This window comes from Pantherophis guttatus, chromosome 4, assembly GCF_059756535.1.
Source record: "Pantherophis guttatus breed Tessera chromosome 4, ASM5975653v1, whole genome shotgun sequence".
In the NCBI taxonomy this organism is placed as follows: domain Eukaryota; kingdom Metazoa; phylum Chordata; class Lepidosauria; order Squamata; family Colubridae; genus Pantherophis; species Pantherophis guttatus.
The window spans coordinates 149,958,289-149,983,748 of NC_142066.1; the positions used below are offsets into that span (position 1 = coordinate 149,958,289).

The 25,460-nt window shown below is 39.4% G+C and overlaps 1 protein-coding gene across 4 annotated transcripts in view; it reads right to left on the reverse strand.

Annotated features, from left to right (window-relative positions):
* The window catches only part of DPP6 (dipeptidyl peptidase like 6), a 545,144-nt gene that overhangs the window by 197,657 nt on the left and 322,027 nt on the right, over positions 1-25,460 (reverse strand). For all 4 annotated transcript variants that reach the window (XM_034401660.3, XM_060683461.2, XM_034401658.3 and 1 more), the window contains exon 2: positions 2,343-2,457. In XM_034401660.3, the coding sequence (XP_034257551.1) occupies positions 2,343-2,457 (115 nt within the window). The remainder of the gene's footprint in view (positions 1-2,342; positions 2,458-25,460) is intronic.

Consider the following 25,460-nt stretch of genomic DNA (forward strand, 5'->3'; position numbering starts at 1 on the left):
TTAAAGTTGCCAAGGTTGGAGAGCCCTGGTCTAGACAGCATCTCTGTGCTTCGTATTCCAAGGTCTTTGTTACATGCCATTACAGGAGTTCAATTTGATCTTGAGGGATTCAGCTCTGGGTGTCCATGGTACATGTCCCTAGAATCGAATCACTTCCAGATGGAGGAGGGGAAAAGGCCTGGAGCATGATTTTATACGGCTCCCATATAGTCTTGCAGGGATTCAGACCTAATAAGTACAGGTCATCCTCAACTCACTACCACTATCAAGCCCAACATTTCTGTTGTTAAGTTAAGACATTAGTTAAGTGCCCGATTTTATGACTTTTCTTGCCATGGTTGTTAAGTAAATCACTGCAGTTGGTAACCCGGTTGTTAAGTGAATCTGGCTTCCCCATAGATTTTGCTTGTCAGAAGATTGTAAAAGGAGATCATGTGACCTTGGGATACCGCAACGGTCATAAGTACATGAACCAATTGCCAAGCATCTGAATTTTGATCACGTGATCATGGAGATGTTACAACGATTGTAACCCTGAAAAACGGTCATAAGTCAATTTTTTCAGTGCTGTTGTCCCTTTGAACGGTCACTAAATGAACTGTTGTAAGTCGAGGACTACCTGCATAGCATGCAGCCTAGTGCTTGAGTGCAGCTGGCGTTTACCTTCACTCATCCTGGGCAGCGGAAACATGGACCTTTTCTGCAACTGTTGCTCCAGACAGCAAATGTTATTCCAGAGTGAATATAGGGTGGAGTTTTAAAGATACTGCTGGACTTCAGACATTCTTTTCACCGAGTAGTTCAATTTTCAACTTTTTTCTCTTGTTTGTAATATGGCAGGGGGTCTCTGTGATTTTTGTTAGATACACTGACATATTATTGAACTTGGTAAGTGTGTTTATTTATCCCCATTCCAGGGGTGAAATCCACTTACCTTCGCTACCAGTTTGCAAATAGGAGTGCGCTCGCTCGCTTTGCTTGTGCGTGACACCTCTGCGCAAGCGCAGGACCTTCTGCGCATGTGCAGAACATAAAAAATGGGATGTGATGACGTCTGGCTGGGTGGGTGGAGCCTCCCGCCACCGGCGCTACCAGTTCGCCCGAGCCTGATAGAACCGGCTGCATTTCACCACTGCCCCATTCTTAGCGCTAATGAAATTGCTTAGGGAGAGCATCAATAGTTCATTTATCATTGCAAGAGGTTGCAGAACTACCAAGTTGGAGAATCCCTGTATAAATGAGTGCTACTGACCAATCATAAAACGAAATCTTCCAAGAATCACCCCATAGATGACAATTTGGTGGCAGATCACCTGCTTTAGTGGATCCAATCTCCAATTCTGCCTTTTTCCAATGTGAAGAAGCGGAGGATAGATGCTAAAAAAACACTCCGTCATAGAATCTAAGGAATTACCATCAATTGCACTAAATGCACAAATGGCTTCATTAAATGGAAGGCAATTTGCTTTACGGCCCTGAATATGTCAATTGAGTTTTGTAAGTCATTGTTTTGGCAATACAACTGAATATGTAGGTAACCCTTGATTTACAATTAATCTTTTAATGACTGTTTGGACTTATAAAAAGCCTCAAAAATTAGGACTTTATGGCCTGCAATGCACTTTCAGCCAACATAAGTCGCCCAGAATCACCTGTGACGAGATGGATAGCAAATATATATAAAATAAATAAATAAAACGTAATAAACAAATGTAATAAATACATAAAAATTGTGTTATCCTCCTGTAGTCACATGATTGCATTTCAACTTGGCAACTGGCCCACATTTACAGTTGGTTGCAGTGCCTTCTAGTCACATGAACAGAATTTGTAATTTTTTTTTGCCAGTTTTTTTTGGGGGGGGGAAATACCCCACCCATTCGAAGAATGGATTATTTTAATGATTGTCTTATTTGCTAAATGTTCACTGCAAAAACAAATTTAAAAACTGGGGCTGGTCATATGTGTGTGTCTCGATTTATGACCCCAACAACTTATGATTGAAATTCGGGACCCAATTGTGGTTATAAGTTGAGAATGACCTCTGTGGGGAAGATTAGTTGCTATCTCACTTGAGCAGTTCTTTTTATGTAGGATATGGATGCCTACCATTCTTTGATATACGCATGTATATTCCTGATATTATTTTTTTAAAAAAAAAAAACCAAATCCAACCTTTTATTGAAGATTAACAGGACTCAAAAGAACAGGACTTAGAGTATCTCATCACAGGATTGATCTTTCAGCCCAACGGAATATAATCAGACCTTTTTAAAATGCCTTTGGGAAGATTCTGGAATTAGAACAATAACATCAACAAAGGCTAAAGATTATATAAATACCTGGTGTCAGCAAGATAACAGAAGTGACAATCAAGGAGCAGATAACCAGAATCACAAGTAGAGCAATTGCAATTCCTTTCCAGTTCCTTTGCGGAGGATTGCTTCCCACCAGCTCCTACAAGCAGCAAAAGGAGAAGAAATAATGAACAAACAGGCAGTGCAACAACCTAAATCTAAGGAGCAATAAATAAGGTGAGTTATTTTAACAACCCTAACCTATTATAGCGGCGGCGGTGCAGTGGTTACAATGCAGTATTGGAAGCCAACTCTTAATAATATAATAATAACTTTATTGTCATTGTACGTGTATACACAGTATACCCTTACAATGAAATTCACTTAACACCCAAAGACTAGGTCCAACACACATAACAATCCCCAAACACACTCCCACTCACCACAATTCCCCACCCCTAAACTACTCAAACATCCACACAACAGACGAAGTAATGCTGTCCAGCATTATCATTGCCAGGAGTTCAATTCTGACTGGCTCAAGGTTGACTCAGCCTTCCAGCTTTCTGAGGTCGGTAAAATGAGAACTCAGATTGTTGGAGAGGAAATATGCTGACTGTCAAGCCTGGAAGCCATCTTTGCACTGGATCTTCAAGCCTGCCACTGACTCTGTACACTGCTTAGAGAGGGTTGTAAAGCCCTATGAAGCGGTGTATAAGTCTACTGTAAGTGCTATTGCTTATGCTATTAAATCATGTATACCAGTGATGGCTAACCTTTTTGCCATCGCGTGCCAAAACCTGGAGGAGTGTGGGGTGGTCGCGTGTGTGTGTGCCCACACCCATAATTCTATGTGCCCTGCCCCACCCCATGCATGTGTGTATGACCCCCCCATGCTTCCTCCACTTTTGGCATGTGATGGCATGGTGACCCCAGTAGGCCCATTTTTTTGCCCTCCCCAGGCTCCAGAGGCTTTCTAGGAGCCTGGGGAGGGCAAAAACAGCCTTCCCCACCTCCCCGGAGGCCCTCCGGAGGCCGGAAACAGCCCATTTGCCGACTTCTGTTGGGCCCAGAAGGCCCAAAAATCAGCTGGCCAATGCGCGCATGCGTGCTGGAGCTGAGCTAGGGCAACGCTCGCGTGCCCAGCAATATGGCTCCGTGTGCCACCTGTGACACGTGTGCCATTGAAACGGAAGGGTCTTATACTATAAATCATATTAATATAAGTACTGTATCATGCACAGTATTATATTCTTTTCTGAGGTACTGACGTTGGAAGTTATGTTGCAAACTTCAGGAAAGTACAAGGAACAGAAATAAGGAACTTGTTAAATGTACCGATGAGTTTAATGACCTATGTTCTATATCATCTCTGTAACGAACTTATATTAAGAAACATATTAGCAGAAGTGTTCATGGAAAGTAACAGACTGTGTAAGATAGTATCCATATATGGAAATAGAGTCAGAAGCGTAACGCCTCTGGCGTGGCTAGAATTGCAAAATGTATAAAAGGTACATCTTGGGCGTAGCCCAGGGTTCGGAATCTGACATGTGAATGCTCCGAACCTTTGCTAGCAAATAAACCTGTGTTCTCCAACTTTTGTGGTCTTGTCTCCTGCATTTGGGAAAGTGGGTTTTCCCGCTTCACCATAGGTTCGCCATCACGGATCTATACTTCGAAGAGATACAGTTTCCATAGCCTTCTATGTTATGGATACCTCTTCATTAAGGAGGAATATCTTCGTCTTAAGTTAATTGGCTGGAGTGAACAAGTAGCCCTCCAGTTATAGCCACATAGTCACATTCAAAGTTACCACAATGCTGAAAAAAGTGACTTATGAACGGTTTTCACGCTTACAACCTTTGCAGCATTTTCATGGTCATGTGGTCAAAATTTGAGCATTTGGCAACCGGCATGTATTTATGACTGTGGCACTGTCCCGGGGTCCTGTGATCACCATTTGTAACCTTCCCAGCTGGGAAAGGTTCGGTGATGTCATATCGTCACCGCTACAGGCTCGGCGGAACTGGGCCGAACCGGGAGGAACCCATTACTGGTGCTCACTAAGAAAGGATTTTTTGAAATGACCATCAGAGCATTCGTATTTCCTATATTATTATAACACGCTCTGATGCTAATTAGTTAGACTTCTACTCCCCCTCCCAACTTGAAAATAACTCTGGAGAGAATGGGATAGCATAGGACAGGCTTCTGTGGGACAAGCCTCATGGAGAGAAGGGGCTAGAAAGCCTGAGGGAGAGAAGGGGATAGGATAGGAGGCGTTTCTGTAGGGCAAGGCTAAGAAGAGAAGGGGAGAGGAGAGGCTTCTGTGGGGCAAGCCTCATGGAGAGAAGGGACTAGAAAGCCTGTGGGAGAGAAGGGGAGAGGAGAGGCTTCTGTGGGGCAAGCCTCATGGAGAGAAGGGGCTAGAAAGCCTAAGGGAGAGAAGAGGAGAGGAGAGGCTTCTGTGGGGCAAGGCTGAAGGAGAGAAGGGGCTAGAAAGCCTGAGGGAGAGAAGGGGATAGGATAGGGAAGGATTCAAGCTGTAAGTGCCAATTTATCAAGCCTGATCACATAGTTTTATAGCAAAGCACGAGGATCCAGCTAGTATATCATATATCAAACTGACTGCTACTTGGAAGGATAAACAAATTCAGGTGTCTTTTACTTACTTACTGAAAAAGCACCTTTGGGACAAAAAAAAAACAACAAAAAACAAAAAACCAGTATGCAGCAAAAAAGGTCCAAGGAAAGGGAAGAAAGAAAAAAAAATATTCCAGAAAAAAGAGATGGGAAAAGTAAGTAAAAGACACCTGAATTTGTTTATCTTTCCAAGTAGCAGTCAGTTTGATATATGATTATATATTTGTTTACTGCAATTTATATGCTGCTCTAAGCCTAACAGGGCACTAGGGAATGCTTCTTCTTGTAGACAACTGTTAGCTCATGTCCAGCTCCTGACAGCCTGTTTATTCCCCTGCATAAACAGAGATACAGAGAAGCTATAAATAATGCTGGGGAGTTGGAATAAACAGATACGTTTGTGCTTATTTATATAAGCTTAGGATCCCTTGCAAAGCTCCGACTTCAATTTCAGTTATAGAAAACTTGAATATATGTAACCATCACCAAAGACTTTAAAGATTTATGGATGGCAAAGCTCGTTATGGAAACTAAATCTATCAGAAGATATGGAACACCAAAAGCTGGTGTGCCCTGTCTTTTCATTGCTGAAGAAAAAAAACATTGCTTTTCTATTAAGTTTTTCTAGGTATGATCCTATCAGTCTATTTCAGTGATGGCTAACCTTTTTGCCATCGTGTGCCAAAAGCGGGGGGGAGTAGAGGGGGTCGTGCGCATCCATGCCCACACCCATAATTCAATGCGCCCCACCCCCCGCGCTCCCCCCGCTTTTGGCACGCGATGGCATGGTGGGCCCAGTACAGGGGTGAAATGCTCCTGGTTCGGACCGGCTCGGGCAAGTAGGTAGTGATGGCGGCGGGCAGTTCGGAGAACAGGTAGCAAAAATCCCTACCCCCGCCTCCCATGCCCAGCTGAGCCGCGTGATCATCAGAGGCTTTTTTTCTTTTAAATGGCTCTGACGAGCCAAGCTCTGATGATCCCAGCAGAGTTGCCTGACGATCAGGCAACTCAGCTGGGATCGTCAGAGCCATTTAAAAGAAAAAAAGTTTTTTCCTTTTAAATGGCTCTGATGATCCAAACTCTGACGATCCCAGCTGAGTTGCCTGATCGGCAGAGGGTTTTTAAAAAACCCTCTGCCGATCAGGCAACTCAGCTGGGATCGTCAGAGCCATTTAAAAGAAAAAAAGTTTTTTCCTTTTAAATGGCTCTGATGATCCAAACTCTGACGATCCCAGCTGAGTTGCCTGATCGGCAGAGGGTTTTTTAAAAACCCTCTGACGATCAGGCAACTCAGCTGGGATCATCAGAGCCTTTTGAAAGCATTTTTTAACATGGTTTTACATGTAAAAAATGGTTTTAAAAGTAAAAAAAAAAATGGCCACGCCCACCCAGTCACATTACCCCACCACCACCAAGCCACACCCACAGAACTGGTAGTAACAAATTTTAGATTTCACCACTGGCCCAGTAGGCTTGTTTTTTGCCCTTCCCAGGCTCCAGAGGCTTTCTTGGAGCCTGGGGAGGGCGAAATCGGCCTTCCCCAGCCCCCCGGAGGCCCTCCAGAGGCTGGAAATGATGGGCCCGGAAGGCCAGAAAATTAGCTGGCCGGCATGTTCATGTGTGCTGGAGCTGAGCTAGGGCAATGTTCGCGTGCCCACAGAAATGGCTCTGTGTGCCACTTGTGGCACGCATGCCATAGGTTCGCCATCATGGGTCTATTTACTTGTCATTCACAGTAAAAAAAAAAAAAAGAGAGAGATGCTTTCCCCCCCCCCCTTTCTGGGAATGGGTAAAACTTCCAAATGGAGTAAATTTAAAAAGCAAATTGAACTAACCCTACTATAACTCTTGCCTTTCATTTATAGCATTTCATAAATATATCAGGAGCTTGTGAAAATCATATTTTAAGTTTGACGTTATGATTCAAAAAGTACGCACCATAACTAACGTTTGCTGCTGATTTCAAATCTATTATAAAATATAAGCCCGCATTTTATACTTATCGATAAATGTCCTTTCTGCTCAGAATGGTAAATTATTACAAGCAGAGTGAGCCCGTATCCAGAATATGCTCAGAGAAACAGGTATAACATTTTAAAGCAAATACAAAATGTAAGTAAATGTATCTTTTCCCTCCTCTCAAAGATTTATGTAAAAGAGTCATTTTTTCAGAAGGTATTGATATATTTGCTACTTCTGAACATGTAGTCCTCAAGGATCCAAAATCTATCTCACGATGATGGTCAACTTAAAAGTGAATATTCAAGTTGCTTTGGACTACAATAATATTTCTCAAGCTCATCTACTTTAAGATATGTGGACATCAACTCCCAGAATTTCTACCTACTCATGCAATAGTTCTTGTTATTTTTTCTTCTTCTGCTACTGTTGTCTCATCAGAGGTGCTTCCTCTGGCATGTCTTGTGATTAACAGGGATTATGTTATGATTTAGCAATAGCACCTAGACTTGTATACTGCTTTATAGTGCTTTACAACAATCTCTGAGTGGTTTATAAATGTCAGCATATATTGCCACCAACAATCTGAGTTCTTGTTTTTCTGAGCTCAGGAGGCTGAGTCAACCTTGAGTGGGTCAGTATCAAACTCCTGGCTGTGACTTTCAAAAAAGATAGGTGACTATAGTGAAATCTGGACAATTTTAGTTCTTTAAATAGGTAGCATGCAATCAACCCAGCATGGCTGCTGCGAATTCTGGGAACTGAAGTTCACAAATCTTAAAGTTGCCAGAGTTGGCCATCCTTGCTCTAGGCCATTCCCTCTGCTCTCTACAAAAAGCTACTTCCACCAGGATAGCGGGCAAAGGAAACCATCTTGAACATGATTTATGGATTATCCTGGCACAGATCCAGAAATGGTGAAATGATCAGCAAAAGTCTACAACAATGACCATGAATGTTTTCTGTTCCTACAGTATATCATGAGATTTTAGTTCCTTTGAATTAAAAAAAAAATCTTTTCCATCTTGTAATCTTCCTATAGTACAATAGAAAAGCAAAGCTAAAATAAAAATAAAAATCCCTAGGCATCTATCTCTATAATTCTCTGCATGGTTAAAAGCATGCAGTCCTGACAGCTGTTTTTTTTAAAAAAACATTTTTTTAAAAGAGAAAAACCACAGCATAAATGAAGTAATCTTATAGTTGTAAATCAAGGGTTGCCTGTAACTAATAAGGAAATCACAATAAAATTACAAACAATTCACTGCATTTGTGCATACTGGTGGTGTGACAGTTCTTGCACATAAAATCCTAGACTGCATTAACAGATGTCCAGCGTACAGTATCCCAATAACATGATCAAATCTTCCTTTCTATTCTTCACTGATATGCTTTTATGGAATATTGTATCCAATTCTGTGTACTACATTTTAGGAAGCATATTAACCAGTGGTGGAATTCAACCAGTTCTCTCCAGATCGCGCGAACTGGTAGCGGCGATTGCGGGAGGCTCCACCCAGCCGCCCAGATACAATGTGCGACTACTGTGCATGCGCAAAAGGTCATGCTCATGTGCATAAGTGGCACATGCAAGCAAAACCAGCACGCGCATGCACACGCTCACATTTGCGAACCAGTAGGGAAGGTAAGTGAATCCCACCTCTGATATTAACAAACTGTTCTATTTCAAGAAATGTAAGGCATCTAGAAGGAAAAAAATTCTGACGGTTGTAGTCATTGGGAACTACATTTGGCATGTGAAAGAATGATCTGTAGAATGATCTTCAAGCATCTAAAAGGCTCCCATGGAGAAGATGGGGCTGAATTGCTCCGTTGTTCCAGAAAACAGGAAAAGAAACAATGCGCTTACATTATAAGGTACGTGATTTTGGTTGAACATTCAAAATAAATTTGTTGTTCAACAAGGGAACAAATTGGCATGGTTGTTGGACTATAGACATACCTTCAACTAACACAGCAATGCTTTTCTTCTATTTCTACCTTGCTACTTCTTTGCCAGCCTCCGCTAATCAATATGGACATATCTGGGGTAGGTTATTACTGTGTAAATACAAGGCAGAGGAACAGGCTTTTACCAACCCAATTTAATTACTTATAACCTGAACATGAAAGCAATCTGTGGATTCTAGTTTTGAAGAAGCTACCTTATTTAATATTGATGAGACTTGCTTCTAAACGAAACCCAACAAATTAGCTGCAGACATCACTATTCTTGACCAAATATTAGCAAGTCTACAGGAGAAGCCAGAGGAGTTTTGTGTAATTACAAAGGATCAAGCTTAATTGTCTTTGCAAATAAATCAAAGATGGTTTAAAACTTGGGGCATAGCCTCCTTATTATCTTTGTGGCTGGTTTCACTTTCTCTTGATTGCATAACCCCCTCAGATTAACTAGTATTAAAATTAGGTACAGGACTGTTCCATTTTTAAGTAGGAAAATTTTATACATCACCACTTTTATTCTTTGTGTTTCCTTGGAAAATATTATTTTAGCCACTTGCTCAGCTAAGCTACACTAGCTGTCTATCTGCAGGCAACCTATTTCCTGTAATTTGAATATTGAGATAGTTATAACCTAGACCTCAAAAGCTATCATTTCCTAAATATGAAAATGATGAATAAGCATGGAATACATGGAGCCTGGAAACCATCCAGGTCAAGAGGCCATGAGCAAAATTATTATGGGCATTTTCTTCTCCAATCTGCCAAAAAAAATATCTGCTTTTGAATCAGCCACAGAATGCATCTTTAGACTCCAACTGCAACCTCACTTTGGCCTCGATATCATCTCATAAATAAGGAAGTTTTTCAAAATCATCTTTCACTTATCAGTAATCTCTCTGTCTTCACTCTGTAGATATTCAAGAAGGGGCCTGCTGCTCTCAATGAAGCATTAGAGTAGTATGGAAATCAATAATTCTCAGAGTTAATATCTCTCAATAGCTCACAGTAGATGTGTTTGTTGCTCAGCAAAAATAAATGTTGGGGAGAAAATGCGACTATAATCTTATTCCAGTATTAAATTTGCAGAAATTAATCCCCATAACGGCTACTGTTAGATTTTATAGATTTTATAATTTAAGTTATATCTTCACCAGAAGGAAAAACAGAATTCATCTACAACATACAGTGTAAAGACTGCAACAGTCACTACGTACAAGCAGAAGACTAGCAGAATACATCCATCAACACCTAGCACTCAAAAAACATAATGAAAACTCTTTAATTTCACAACATATGGACAGACCTAACCATAGCTTCAACTGGGAAACTGAGCACTCTTGACCAAGCCAAGACCAAAAACACTAGAGAATTTCTAGAAGGCCAGAACTCTGACAAGTTGGCAGATAGGCACTTAGACATAAACAATGTCTTACATGTTGTGCAAAAGAGACAATCAACAAGCCAAGCCAAAAAGGAAACAAAAAGACCAAAAACAGCTTCCCACCAGCAATCAATACCCAGATGAGCAGAGATTAACATCAAGATTAACCTCAAACCAACAAACAAGAAGTAAACAATACCTCAATCAAAGAACCTCCAAGACCATTCCCATCAACACTGACAGGGCAAGCCACTAGAATATAAATTGAGAGCAAACCCCACTCTGTTAGCACTGATGATATTACCTAGTTTGAGTAATGAAATGTCTACAAAAAAGCAACCAAGCTCAGAGAGAACCAAGGACTCTCCATTTCAACCCTGAGCTACAAATATTTTTCTTTATCAGTAAGCTGCACCTCATCTGTCAAATTTAGGAATTGTCTTACAACTGTATGATGAAGATCTCTTAACCACTGAGGGAAACTCAGTGCCTCTCTCCTAAAAAAATATTTGCATTTACTCCCCCATGCCATCACTCTTCTAAACAGCTAATTCCCACAACACTGTCAAACTACCTAATAGGGCTGTAGTACTATTATTCTTCTCATCTTTCCTATTACCTATTTCCTTATCTTCTTATGACTATAACTTTGTTGCTTGTATTTTATGATTTATATTAATTGTTTTATTTAGAATCCTAGTATGATTTATGTTGACTGCTTACTTAGTACCCTATGTATATCACTAAGTGTTGTATCTTATGATTTCTGGTGAATCTATCTTATGATGATTATGATCATGATTTATCACTTGTTGCTTGTATGTACACTGAGAACTTATGTGACAAATTCCTTGTGTGTCCAATTACACTTGGCCCATAAAGAATTCTATTCTATTCTATTCTATTCTATTCTATTCTATTCTATTCTATTCTATTCTATTCTATTCTATTCTATTCTATTCTATTCTATTCTATTCCATTCCATCCATTCCTTTCCACTCCATTCCACTCCACTCTACTCCTCTCCACTCCACTCTATTCTAAGCTATGTCATTCCATTCCATTCCATTCCATTCCAGATAAACCTTTTCTAGAACCTTAATGCGTAATGCTTAATGATCTTCCTTTTGGAAAGCAAATTCCCAAAAAATTCGTTTCACAAAAGCTGCGCTCACATGGATTAGGTAGAATTGAATCAGATAGGAACATGTTTTTTAGATTGGGTCAGCTATTTTTAAAACACTCCCTGGTCACAGTGAAAGATTTTATGTAAGCTCACTTACCGTTATTAAGAGAAATCCTAAAATCATCAACTCCCTGGCAAGGGACAGAGATATCTTATGAGAAGGCCAACCATCATCATACAGAATGACTATCTACAGAAGTAACCCTGCTTATCTGGAAGCTAAGATGATCAAGGATTGAGGCAGGTGGGTAGATCTGGCCTATCAAGTGAAGAATTAGGGATGGCATTCTTTCAGCACTTGAGAGGGTATCATAGAGAAGAGGGGGTGGACTTATCCTCCAAAGCACCAGAGAACAGAGCAAGAAGTAATGGGTGGAAGTTCATTAAAGAAAGATCCAACCTAGAACTAAGGAGAAATTTCTGTCAATGAGAACAATTTATCAGTGGAACAGAAGTTGCCTTCAGAAGTTGTGAGTGCTCCATCACTGAAGCTTTTCAAAAATATATTGGACGACCATTTGCCCATGATGGTATAAGAACTCCTTCTTTGAGCAGGGGGTTGAACTAGAAGACCCCTTCTAGGCTTATAATTCTATGTTCTATCTATGAGAACATAAATTGTTTCAACTTCTACCCTCAAAAAGACACTATAGGGCACTGCACACACCAAAACAACTACTAAACACAAGGACAGTTTTCCCCCGAATCACTCTGTTTAACAACTAATTCCCACTGTCAAATAATTTACTAAGACTGTATTACTATTATTATTCTCTTCCTTACTAGTATCTATTTCTTCCCACTTATTACTATAAACATGTTGCTTGTATCTTTCAGTTATATTGTTTTTATTTGTTTCCTAGTACGATTTGATAGCTTATTAGTAACCTTGACTATCACTAAGTGTTGTATCTTTTTATTCTCGGTGAATGTATTTTATTCTCTTTATGTACACTGAGAGCATATACACCTAAGACAAATTCCTTGTGTGTCCAATCACACTTGGCCAATAAAGAATTCTATTCTATTCTATTCTATTCTATTCTATTCTATTCTATTCTATTCTATTCTATTCTATTCTATTCTATTCTATTCTATTCTATTCTAATGAATTGAATATTTTATAATGTATTACACTTTATTTTTTATATGTGATTTCTGGTTAATGGCTATAATGAAGTTTTAATTTGATTCCACCATCTAGTATCCCCCTGAAGGCTTCTGTATGAGAAAAGTAGGAACTTGTTTATACTCCAATGCAATCTTAAGAATATTTACTCAAAATCAGTTATGTTGACTGGATTTACGCCGGGGCTAAGCACAGCTTGCCTAACCGCAGTTCAGTGAACAAAACATAAATGTCTGGCATTGTGGACTGAGAGAAAGCCAATTCAATTACTAAGCATGAACCCAACTTCAATCATTCGTGGCACTCACCCTTAGGAAAACGTGACTGTCACTCTATTTGTTAGGATGCCAAACAGAGAGGAATTCAGGCATCCATTTGATAGTGCTTGTGGTAGGAAGAAATACCACCAAACTAATGACATATATTCTGTGATACATGGGTAGTCCTCACTTAATGACCAAAGTTATGACTTTTCCAGAGCTACTTATGACCCAGTTCCAGAGTTCCGATGGCTGCATACCACTCCCCTACAGTCATCGTGTGATTTCATTTTTGGATGCTTAGCAACAGCTCCACATTTATGGCCATTTGCAGCATCCCATTGCCATGTGATTGGGATTTTCAGCATTTTTTGTTGGCTTCTGGCAAAAGACCCCCACTCATTGAAGAAAGTAGGTAGATAGATTAACAGAAGGGACATTATAGGTCATCTAGTCCAACCCCCTGCCCAAACAGGAGACCCTATACCATCCCCAACAAATGACAATCCAGTCTATTCTTGAAAGCCTCCAGTGAGGCTCCCACAACTTCCGAAGACAACTTCTGTTCCATTGGGTGAATGTTCTCACTGTCAGAAAATTTCTCCTTATTTCTAGGTTGAATCTAGGTTGATCAGTTTCCATCCATTATTCCTTGTCCGACCTTCAGGGGCCTTGGAAAATAGCTTGACCCCCTCCTCTCTGTGGCAGCCCCTCAAATATTGGAAGACTGCTATCATGTCTCCCCTAGTCCTTCTCTTCACTAGACTAGCCATGCCCAGTTCCTGCAACCATTCTTCATAGGTTTTAGTCTCCAGTCCCCTAATCATCCTGGTTGCTCTCCTCTGCACTTTTTCTAGAGTCTCAATAACTTTGTTATAGTGTGGTGACCAAAACTGGATGCAATATTCTAGTTGTGGTCTTACTAAGGCTTTATAGAGTGGAATTCGTATCTCATCTGATCTTGATTGTATCCCTCTGGTCATTTAAAAGTTATTTAATGACCATGGCAAAAAAAGCTTGTAAAATCAGGTGGAGTCATATGGTGATTCACTTAATGACCACTATAACTTACCACCTTAATTCTGGGCTCAATTACAGTCATAAGTCAAGGACTGTCAGTAATTCACATCTTTTTGACAAAGGCATCATGGATGCCTGTGACACTGTTGTAGCTTCTCATCATAGAGGTGACAGAGTCCATTTATTCCATTTCAGCTGCAAACATTGGCAGATGGCTATAACCGCATGCTTGCAATTCCAAATATAGACATCTGCATTTTAGAAATTTTATTAATGACATGATGCCCTGCTTCTCAAATGAATTGATTTTTTTTAAATAAAAAGAAAAGGTTTATACAGAGATCTTTTAGGCAGGAATGACCAACTCCAGAAGCTATATAGCACCCTATATAGAGATTGCACTTAACGTAAGGGTTAAAGTAAGAATCAGGCATGCTTAAGGGACATGTCTTTTATTCTTTAAGGCCTCCAAATTGCCTGCCAGCACAGAAATGTTACTTCTCACTTGGAGAGAATAAAAGTCAATGCTATTTTTAATCTATTTATTTACAGCCATCATTATGCCAGCTGGCAGGTGGCTATTAAATGCCGAGGATGCCTGTCAGAACTTGGGCACATTTGCCCAAATTTTGCAAGGACAAATAATGGCTTGGATAGTGCTTTGCATATGCAACTGATTGTAAATCCCTGAGCTAGTGTTTGTTGGGAAGGACTTCAGTCAGAAGCAGCAAAACCTACTAACATTGGGTTTCTTGCAGGGGTGAAATGCTCCTGGATCGGACCGGATCGCCCAATCTGGTAGCGATCTCGGCCGGTGGTTCGGCGATCCGGTAGCAACAGCAGATCATAGCAATGGCGGAGCATAGCTACGCCCACCCGGCAGGGTGTCATTACTTCCTGGTTGTAACCAGGAAGTAATGTGGTTTTGCACAAGCACAAGCGCGTGCCTGTGACGCACACGTGCGCTTCCGAACCGGTAAGGAAGGTAAGTAGATTTCCCCCCCCCCCCGGTTACTTGTCCTCTTGAGGTTTTACCAGCAATAAATAAACAATGTACACAACAGAAAATGATACTTTCTAAAATTTATTTTAGGGTTCAGTGAAGATTGAATTTCCAGTAGGAATCACTTTTCCAGGCTTAATCAGGTGGGTTCATGTTCCATGCCAAATATTAGAGTCCTGGATGAGAAACTCTTATATGGAACTTTGAGACAATTGCAAACTGCTATTGGCACTCTGGGTATAATAAAAAACAGGCAAGACATTTTAAAAATAAATATTCTGGCTGGGTGAATGAGAAATCTAGCTTAGTTGAAGGCATCTTCCTATGCTCTTGAGGAATCATTCCATTTGAAGAACATCATATAAATAACCTTTTTTTACCCACATTCCAATTAGATATTAATTGATGAAAAAACTAAATTAACCATTACTTATTGACAGATAAGCATCTCCTAAAAACTGGACTTTGGGATTATTCTTTTTTTTAAAATATTGATTAAACAAACTAAAGTTTCATTCTTTCAATGACTCCTTCAAATATAAATATATATACAGCAAAGCTGTAATATATTGGACCTCAGAAAATCGATTTGTTCATATTTTTGCATCAAACAGAAGTCAGCATGGAGAATATTTCCAAATTCCCCTCAAAATAGATATTCACTATTATTAGTTAACATAGGTTTTCTGATAAACAAATACGTTTGGTGTTTTGAAAAATTTCATTCATCATTTAATGGGCACCTAGCTTAAATAGACAATCCTTTCTTCCACTAATCCATTAAATCACGTATACATTTGGCAAAAGTTATTTTTAAGCAGATAAACAATAATGAGCATAATATTTGACCAACATATCATTTTCTGACTTCTTACATACAAAGCGTACCTCTTGGTCCATCCATATTATAAGCCTGGTTCACTGTGCTTCCACCATTAAAATTATAAAGGGACTAAAAATATTTGTTGGAAGTATAAAATCAGAACTCAGAAGGAATATTCTATGATAGAATGCAATGAAGCAAAATAATATTTGACAGAAATACAAACTGGGGAGACATGCGAGCAGTCTTCTAATATTTTAGGGGCTACCACAAAGAAGAGTGGGGTACACCTATTCTCCAAAGCACTTGAGGACAGGTAAAAAAGGGATGGAAACTAATCAAGGAGACAACCAACCTAAGAACTAACGAGGAATTTCCTGAGGAAATTCTTAGTTGTGGTACCCTAGTTATGGACTACAATCCCATGGAAATATGACATTCTTAAATGAATATCAGAATTGAATATGAATAAGGATGAAAAGGAATAATAGAATAGTCCCGGAGGAACAAAAAAGAGCCTTGGTAGTACAGTGGTTTAATGCACCCTGTTATTAACACAGCTGCCTGCAATTTCTGCAGGTTCGAATCTTACCAGGCTCAAGGTTGACTCAGCCTTCCATCCTTTCTAAGGTAGGTAAATTGAGGACCCAGTTTGTGGGGGCAATAAGCTGACTTTGTATAAATATACAAAAGGATGAAGGCTATTGCTTAACGCACTGTAAGCCGCCCTGAGTCTCCGGAGAAGGGCGGCATATAAATCAAATTTAAAAAAAAAAATACCCAAACTGTTGCTTGCATTCCTCAGTTATCATGATGTTTAATTTATTCCTTGTTTTTTTTAATTTACCCCTTCTGACTATATCCTCTGGGAATTTCAGGAAACACATTAGCTGCACATCTGAATTGTGCCACAGTATGGAAAGTCGATCTAAATTTCACAACAGTGACTGGGGACAGGAAGCCAGTTTGGTGTAGTTGATAAAGCATCCAGATAGAAACGGGGAGACTGTGAGTTGTTATGTTTATTAATTAAGTAAAGGAATAGGATAAGATGTAATCCCTAACTCATATATGCTGTTATTGAACTTTTAAAAAAACAAAACGAAAATACTTTCGCTTTGCATAAGCTGGTTAATGTGGCTAGATTTCTTTTATGAATATATACCAGTAGTATTTGACTTAATGAGCGAAGTTGGAAAAAGAATTTCCATTGCTAAACAAATCGGTTGTCAAATCAGTTGTGTCCATCTTTTTGGCATGCTTGTTTTATTTATTTATTTTTTATGTAATTTGATTTATATGCCGCCCTTCTCCGGAGACTCAGGGCGGCTTACAGTGCATTAAGCAATAGCCTTCATACTTTTGTATATTTTATACAAAGTCAGCTTATTGCCCCCATAAACTGGGTCCTCAATTTACCCACCTTAGAAAGGATGGAAGGCTGAGTCGACCTTGAATCTGGCAAGATTCAAACTTATTTTAATTGCAGACAGCTGGTGTTAAATTACAGTGCCTTGTCTGCAGAGCTATCCAGGCTCCCTGGATAGGTTAATAAATGCAGTTGTTAAGCTTGTTAAACAAATCCGGCTTTCCCTATTCCTTTTGCTTGTCAGGCTGCCCTCACAGAAGGTCAAAATCACATGAACCTGCAACCACTGTAAATATGCAACCAAATTTTGTTCCTATGATTGTGGAGCTATTCTAAGTGCGAGGACTGATTGTAAGTCGTTTTGTTTCAGTGCCATTGTAACTTCAAATGGTCACTAAATGAATGGTTGTAAGTCAAGGACTACAATTTCCCCATTGCCACATATTCTGTTATTTTGCTTTTCTGTATTGTTGGCAAGATTTTTCTTGGTGCACTTAAGCTCAGGGTTGTTCTTCCTTTCACAAAGTAAAATACAATCCTTTCTCTTTGGCAGGCGATTATTAAAAAAAAAATGGAAAATGAACCTAGCACCTCACTGAAGATGGGGGAAAGAGTAGGGGAGTTTTAATTTAGAAAATTATAGGTAGATGATGAGGATAAATGAGCTTTCAAAACTCAGAACCATCCAGTGACAGGTAAGGCTTTAAGTCCAAAGAGAGTACTTCTTCACCAACTCTGATAATTAATTACTAAAGGACTTTATGACAGATACTTGCATTAATAGCTTTGAAAAAAGACAGATGAACCAATGAATATGATCTGTCTGAAGCGGCTAGGTGTGAGGGCCAGAAATCAACTTTTCTCTATACAGTTAACACTGACTACTTCTGACAGTCAAGCTAAAAATCTATCCATGTGATTTCTAAGAGGCATCAACAATTTTATAGCATATCATCAGCACCATCATCATTTCTGACAGCTGTGGGTGACACGATTTCGATCTCTTGGAGAGACATCTTGCCACCTCATAAAGATCAAGAACAACACTTACCAAAGGTCATAATGATGGCAGTGATGATTCATCAATGGAATTTTAAAATGGAGTTTTAACATTTCACCATACTATAAGTCTTAAATCATATTGCCTCACTGATGCAATCACATGACAAAAAGCAGCCTCACAATAGCAATAGCAATTAGACTTATATACCGCTTCATAGTATGTTACAGCCCACTCTAAGCGATTTACAGATTCAGCCTACTGCCCCCAACAATCTGGGCCCTCATATTATGCACCTCGGAAGGATGGAAGGCTGAGTCAATCTTGAACCTGTCAGAATTGAACTCCTGGTAGTTGGCAGAATTAGCTTGTAATTCTGCATTCTAACACTGCGCCACCACAGCTCTTGATAGATCCTTTTTGGCTAAGGATTAGGAGATGGTGGTGAAAGGATTAAACCTCCTCATGCAATGTTCTTGATACTAATTAACCCAATGTTATTTAGAATATATTAATGGAAGATATCTATGTCAAGATGAATTCAATGGAGCTTCTCTCTCCAAAAGCGAGCATGCGACATCGGCATCATTGTCTGCTTCTCCCCAAATAATTCAGTTTCCTAGTGGAAAATGCCAAACCAACCAACTGTAACACCGCAGTTTCCAAAAACTGCTGAAATAGCCCTGAAAGATAATAACCGAGCCATAAAAATAGTACAGCTTCACTGGAAGGCAGCTGCTTGCTGACCTATATTCAATCTGCTAAATGAATATTATAAAGTCATTCCTTCATATCAAAGGCAATGTGATTCTCTTATTGCAGAAAGAGAGAAACTGTGTCCCAACAGATGTTGAATTGAGTCTCCAAGCAGTATAGTCCATAATTCAGCAGGGCTATTGAGGCTCACCAAGTGCCTCCTACTGAAAAGCCCTACAGAAGACAGATGGAGCTGTCTTTTATTTTGTTTTGAAAAGAATCTGTTTCATGGCTTGCAGTGGAAATGAATTTATCCAACCAGCCAAATAATTTGTCTGGATTGAATCTGGCAAAGCAGCAACCAGCCATTTCCAGGCTGGAGAGAACTATTATATCAACGTATCTCAGTTGCCACCCAAGGCCATTAAAATACTGCCCAAGCATTCAATAACTCAGAAGAGTGGAAGAAAAATGTGTAGGATGAACATCTGGAGCACACACACACATATACAGTATGTAAAGGCTCCGAATTCTTTGCACTGGGATAGGAATCAATGCTTCTTTTTAAGGCTTCTTGTTTGTAATAAAGGTTCTAATTTAGCCAAATAATGTTTGGACTTTTTACCAAGTCAAGTCAAAGACTGAATAAGGATTAAGTGACTGAAGGGCTGGGATTTATTGTTGAACCTTGGTATAAGTGTTGGCCTGAATTCCCAATTTGTAGCCAGCCTGCAAACTGGGCGGTGACTATCTGGCACTGGGGTGAAACTGACGTCATCCTGACTTGACTTCCCAACATCTGGAGCTGGATTAAGGTGAACCTAAAAAAAAACAACAACCCAGAACAGAGTCCAACCCCCTGCTCAAGCAGGAGACCCAATACAATTTCCGACCCAATACAATTTCTCCAGGGGTGGGTTTTAAATTTTTTTACTACCGGTTCTGTGGGCGTGGCTTATTTTGTGGGTGTGGCTTGGAGGTCATGTGACTAGGTGGGCGTGGCTAGCTGGTCAGAGTCATTTCTGGAAGGTCCTTGCACTTACGACCAGTCCTCGCACTTACGACCTGACTCATTTGTTTGCTTTTAACACTGATCAGCTGTAGGACGGCCCCTTGAAGCCCCGCGGCAAGAGTTTAAACAGTTTTTTTTCCCTCTAGTCATCAGCTGGGACTCAGGAGGCAGCAATAGATTGGGGGTGGGACCAAATAAAAGGTAAGAATAACGTGGGTGGGTAGGTGGGAGGGAGGGCGGGGGGAGGGAGAACCGGTTCGGTGACATCATATCGTCACCGCTACCGGCTCGGCCGAACCGGACCAAACCGGGAAGAACCCACCACTGAATTTCTCCCACAACTTCTGAAGGCAAGCCATTCCACAGGTTAATTCGTCTCACTGTTAGGAAGTTTCTCCTCAATTCCAGGTTGCTTCTCTGCTTGATTAGTTTCCATCCATTGTTTCTTGTCTTGCCTTCAGGTGGTTTGGACAATGGGCTGTCCCCCTCTTCTTTGTGGTAATCCCTCAAATATTGGAAGACTGCTATTACGTCACCTCCTAAGTCTTCTTTTCATTAAACTAGATATTCCCAAATCCTGCAACCATATATTTCTAGCTTCTGAATGATTTGGAAGAAATGGAAATGCAATGTAAAATCCTTCCTCAAAGCTTCCAGAGATATGTCTATATGCCACCCCAAGTCTCAGTTCACAGGAGATTTTATTTCTACATCTGCACTTTCAATTTACAACTGCTCAATTTTTCCAGATTCTTACTCATTGCAGGCATTCAGGTAAGTGGCTGTTTAAAAACCTTCAAATGCTTCAACCTCTTACTACTACAATGGGTGGGGGGAGAACAAAAAAGTGTTTATGATGCAAAAAAGCAAAGATCACATACATTAATAAAATTTAAGTGCTCAGGGACTTCTTTTCAGCTGAATATTCTAAGTGACTAAAGAAGATAAATGCAATATTCTGTAAGTACCTTTCAAAACATTAATTAAAGCAAAGGAGTTTTTTTCCCCTCCTGCTGCAAATTAATCTCCTATACTATGAGATGACGCTTAAACTTAATTTAGGAAAAAGGAAAATTGCACAAAGACTCCTGATGGAAGCAGACAGAAAACATTAGAAGTGACATGTATCCCATTTTTTAAACCTTTTTTGATAACTAAAAGTCTCTTATAGAGGCCAATTCATATTGAATCATAATTAGAAATCTGTCTTTTCCACTCAAAGGAACCACAACACATAGAAATCTAGAAACCTAAATTCAGTCTTTCTAACTATCCCCATAGCAGATCTGTCTTTCTCCAATTCAGTAATTGAACATTTGGTCTCTCAAGAAGTTTCTGTATTTTTCCTCAAAAAGCTACATATTGTTATCACCAATACAGGTAGTCCTCAATTTATAACCATTCACTTAGTGACTGCCTGAAGTTGCACTGAATAAAATGACTTATCTTCACTGCTCATATTTGCAACCATTGCAGAGTCTGGCAACTGGCATGTATTTACAAGAGTTGCAGTGCCCCAAAGTCACACAAGCTCCACTTGCAACCTTCCCAATGGTTTCTGACAAGCAAAGCCAATGAGGAAATCTGGATTCACTGAACGACCACATGATTCATTTAACGGCCGTGTAATTCACTTAATGACCTTAGCAAAAATGTCCATGAAGTTGGGTGCAACTCACTTAACAACTACCTTAACTACCTTTGTTCCAGTCCCAATTGAAATAATAAATCAAGGACTGTCTGAATTGGAATTTGGGGATAAAGTTGCTAATTTCTCCCATTCTACAATCAGATTATTTTTAGCTGATAATAATTTACATAGATCACATAGATTAACAGAGTTGGAAGGGACCTTGTAGGTCTTCTAGTCCAACCCCACTCAAGCAGAAGACCCTACATCATTTCTGACAGATGGCAGTCCAGTCTCTTCTTCACCTCCCCCTTCAATTTTTTTTTTATAAAAAGTTTTTTATTAAATAAACATTAAAAACATTGGACACAATGTGACCATCCTGGTCTTGTCATATCCATAACAACAAAAAATTTACCATAACAACAAAAATGCGGCCGCGCGGGTGATTATGGGAGCGACGTCATCTTTAAAGCGCTCCGTGGCTTAGGGCCAGGGTACTCACAAGACTACCTGCTGCTACCGATAACCTCCCACTGGCCAATATGCTCTCACAGAGAGGGCCTCCTCAGGGTGCCGTTGGTCAAGCAATGTTGGCTGGCGGCCCCCGGGGGAGAGCTTTCTCTGTGGAGGTACCCACCCTGTGGAATGAGCTACCTCCTGGAATACGACTGATCCTGGACCTCCGGACCTTCCGTAAGGCTCTGAAGACTTATTTATTCCAGCAAGCCGGCCTAGCCTAAATGGTTTTTAATGGGATTTTTAAATTTTATAGACTTGGGGTCTTAAATTGGGAGGCCGATTGATTTAATATCTTTTAATTATCTTAACTTTTGTATTGTATGTATTTTAATTTTGGCTGTTCACCGCCCTGAGTCCCTTTGGGAAAAGGGCGGTATACAAATTAAATTAAAATAAATAAATAAACAAATAAACAAATAGCATTACTATTTAACATACATTGCTACTTGTCCTTATTTATATATTTGTCTAAATATTATCCAGTATTAATTCTACAAACCCTAAACTTTTTTGTTCCAACTCCTTTTCTCCTTTCCAACCATTGGTACACGTTATTCCAGATTTTATAGTATTCTGTCTCATCCTTGTTTTTGAGTTCTAGTGTCAGCATGTCCATTTCTGCACGTCAAGATCTTCTTTATTATTTCTTCTTCTGCGGGGGGGGACTTCTTCCTTTTTCCAGTATTGTGCATAAACCAGCTTTGCTGCTGTTATCACATGCAGAATTACGTATATCAATTCTTTGCTATATTTCTCTTTTGTAATTCCTTTTTTTTAAAAAGTTTTTTATTTTTATTTTTCATAAACACATTTAGATGTACAGTCATTTCCATCATTTTTCATTCATCTTTTCTTTTAATTTTAATTTTTAATTTTTACTTTTTCGGTGCTGCTCTTTTTTTTTTTTTTTGCTTTAATTTATATGCCGCCCTTCTCCGGAGACTCAGGGCGGCTTACAATGCATTAAGCAATAGCCTTCATCCTTTTGTATATTTATACAAAGTCAATTTATTGCCCCCACAATCTGGGTCCTCATTTCACCTACCTTTGAAAGGATGGAAGGCTGAGTCAACCTTGAGCCTGGTGAGATTTGAACTTGCAGTAATTGCAAGCAGCAGATGTTAATAACAGGGCTTAGTCCACTATACTACAGGCTCTGTTTTACTCTTTACCTTTACTCCAACCTTTCTTCTTCTCCTCCCCTTCTCTTCCCCTGTTTCTCCTCCTACTTCCTTCGTTCTTCCTCTCCTTCTCTTTCCTACTTCTCCTACTCTTCCCCCACTCCTTTCTTTCCCCTTTCTAACCTTCTCCTCTACTCCTCTTTCCCCTCCTTCTTCTTCCTCTCCTTTTCCCTTTCTTCTTTCTCCTCTTCTCTCCTCTCCTCTCTTTTCTCTTCCTCTCTCTCTACTCCTTCCCCTCTCTCCTGTTATTTCCCTTTTCAGTTCAATCTAAAGTGGTATTCGTGCAGCCCTCTTTTGTAATTCCTAATAGGAATAATTCTGGTTTCAGGCCTATGTTTTGTTCTATATCAGGTCTATGTTGTATCTATATTTCCTCCAATCATGCATTAGTCTGGCACCAAAACTCCCTGGCTTTTTTTACAAAACCGCCACATGTAATAGAAAGATCCTGACACTAAATTTCATTCCCAACATTGTGGTGATAAGTTCCTGTTCATTTTCACTAATCTTGTGGGTGGGAAATGCCACCTGTAGAAAATTTTATACAAATTTTCTTTGTATGCAGTGGCTAACATTAGTTTCCTGTTTCTCTCCCATAGATCCTGCCAATTATCCATATTAATATTATAACCAAAATTTTGAGCCCACATTACCATATTTCCTTCACTTGTTCTTCCGCCATTTTATATTTCAATAGATATTGATAAATTTTCTTTATCGCCTTTTCATCCGTTCCTAATAAGATTTTATCTAGCACCGTCAATTCTTTCTTAATACCCCATTCCTTTTTATCCTTCATATAGCATGATTTGATCTGTAGATATGCCCACCATTCCAATTCCAAGGAGCCTGGATAGCTCAGCAGACTAATGCATTGTAATTTAACTCCAGCTGTCTGCAATTAGTAAGTTCGGATCTTGCCAGGCTCAAGGTTGACTCAGCCTTCCATCCTTTCTAAGGTAGGTTAAATGAGGACCCAGTTTGTGGGGGCAATAAGCTGACTTTGTAAAAATATACAAAAGTATGAAGGCTATTGCTTAACGCATTGTAAGCCGCCCTGAGTCTCCGGAGAAGGGCGGCATATAAATCAAATTTTTTTTAAAAAAAATCTACCCCTTCACCTTGTAGTTCTTTTCTAGATTTTAGTTCCCCTCCTTCGTTTAAAATCTTCTTGTATGTGACTACTTTTCCCAGGTTGACAAAGTTTGGGTGTACTAGCAGCTCTAATATAGAGAGCCAGACAAGAAATTCCAAATAGTTTTGTTCCTTTACTTTTGTCCAAACTTCAAGAATAATAGTGGTTTGTTTTTTGTCTTCCATCCCACAAGAATGCATGCCATCCTATTTGCATATTTTATTATTTATTATTTAAATTTTTATACCGCCCTTCTCCTGAAGGATTTAGGGCGGTGCACAGCCAACACTAAAACACACATATACAAAAAATTTAAAAGCAATTTAAAAATATATTAAATAATTTGGCCCCAATATTATTAAAAAAAACTAAAACAACCATTAAAATTCATGTTTAGGCCAACCCAGCTTGTTGGAACAATAACGTCTTGAGGGCACAGCGAAAGGCGCATAGGTCAGGGATCATCCATATCTCCAGATGATCCCTGCATATCATATCCTTCCAATGTTAATAACTTCTTATTCTTTAAATTTATCCATTCTTTCACGCATGTGAGTGCAGCTTGGTAATATCTTTCCCAATCTGGTTATCCGAATCCTCCTCTTTCTTTCGCTTCTTGTAATAATTTCAGTTTAATTCTAGGCCTTTTTCCCCTGTCAAATAAACTTAGACGTTATTTTATCCAGATTTCTATTCTTTATCTAATTTTATGGGTATGTTCTGAAATAGAAACAATATTTTGAAGCTCTTCAAAAATATATTGGACAACCGTTTGTCCATGATGGTATAAGATCTCCTTCCTTGAGCAAAGGGTTGAATTAGAAGTCCTCCTTCCGGACTTATAATTCTATGTTCTATCTATGAGAACATAAATTGTTTCAACTTCTACCCTCAAAACAAAGCTATAGGGCACTGCATACCAGAACAACTAGACACGAGGACAGTTTTTCCCCAAATGCCATCACTCTGCTAAACAACTAATTCCCACAACACTGTCAAATAATTTACTAAGGCTGTATTACTGTTATTCTTCTCTTCCTTACTAGTATCTATCTTTTCCCACTTATGACTATAACCATGTTGCTTGTATCTTTCAATTATATTGTTTTTATTTGTTTCCTAGTACGATTTGATAGCTTATTAGTAACCTTGACTATCACTAAGTGTTGTATCTTTTTATTCTCAGTAAATGTATTTTATTCTCCTTATGTACACTGAAAGCATATACACCTAAGACAAATTCTTT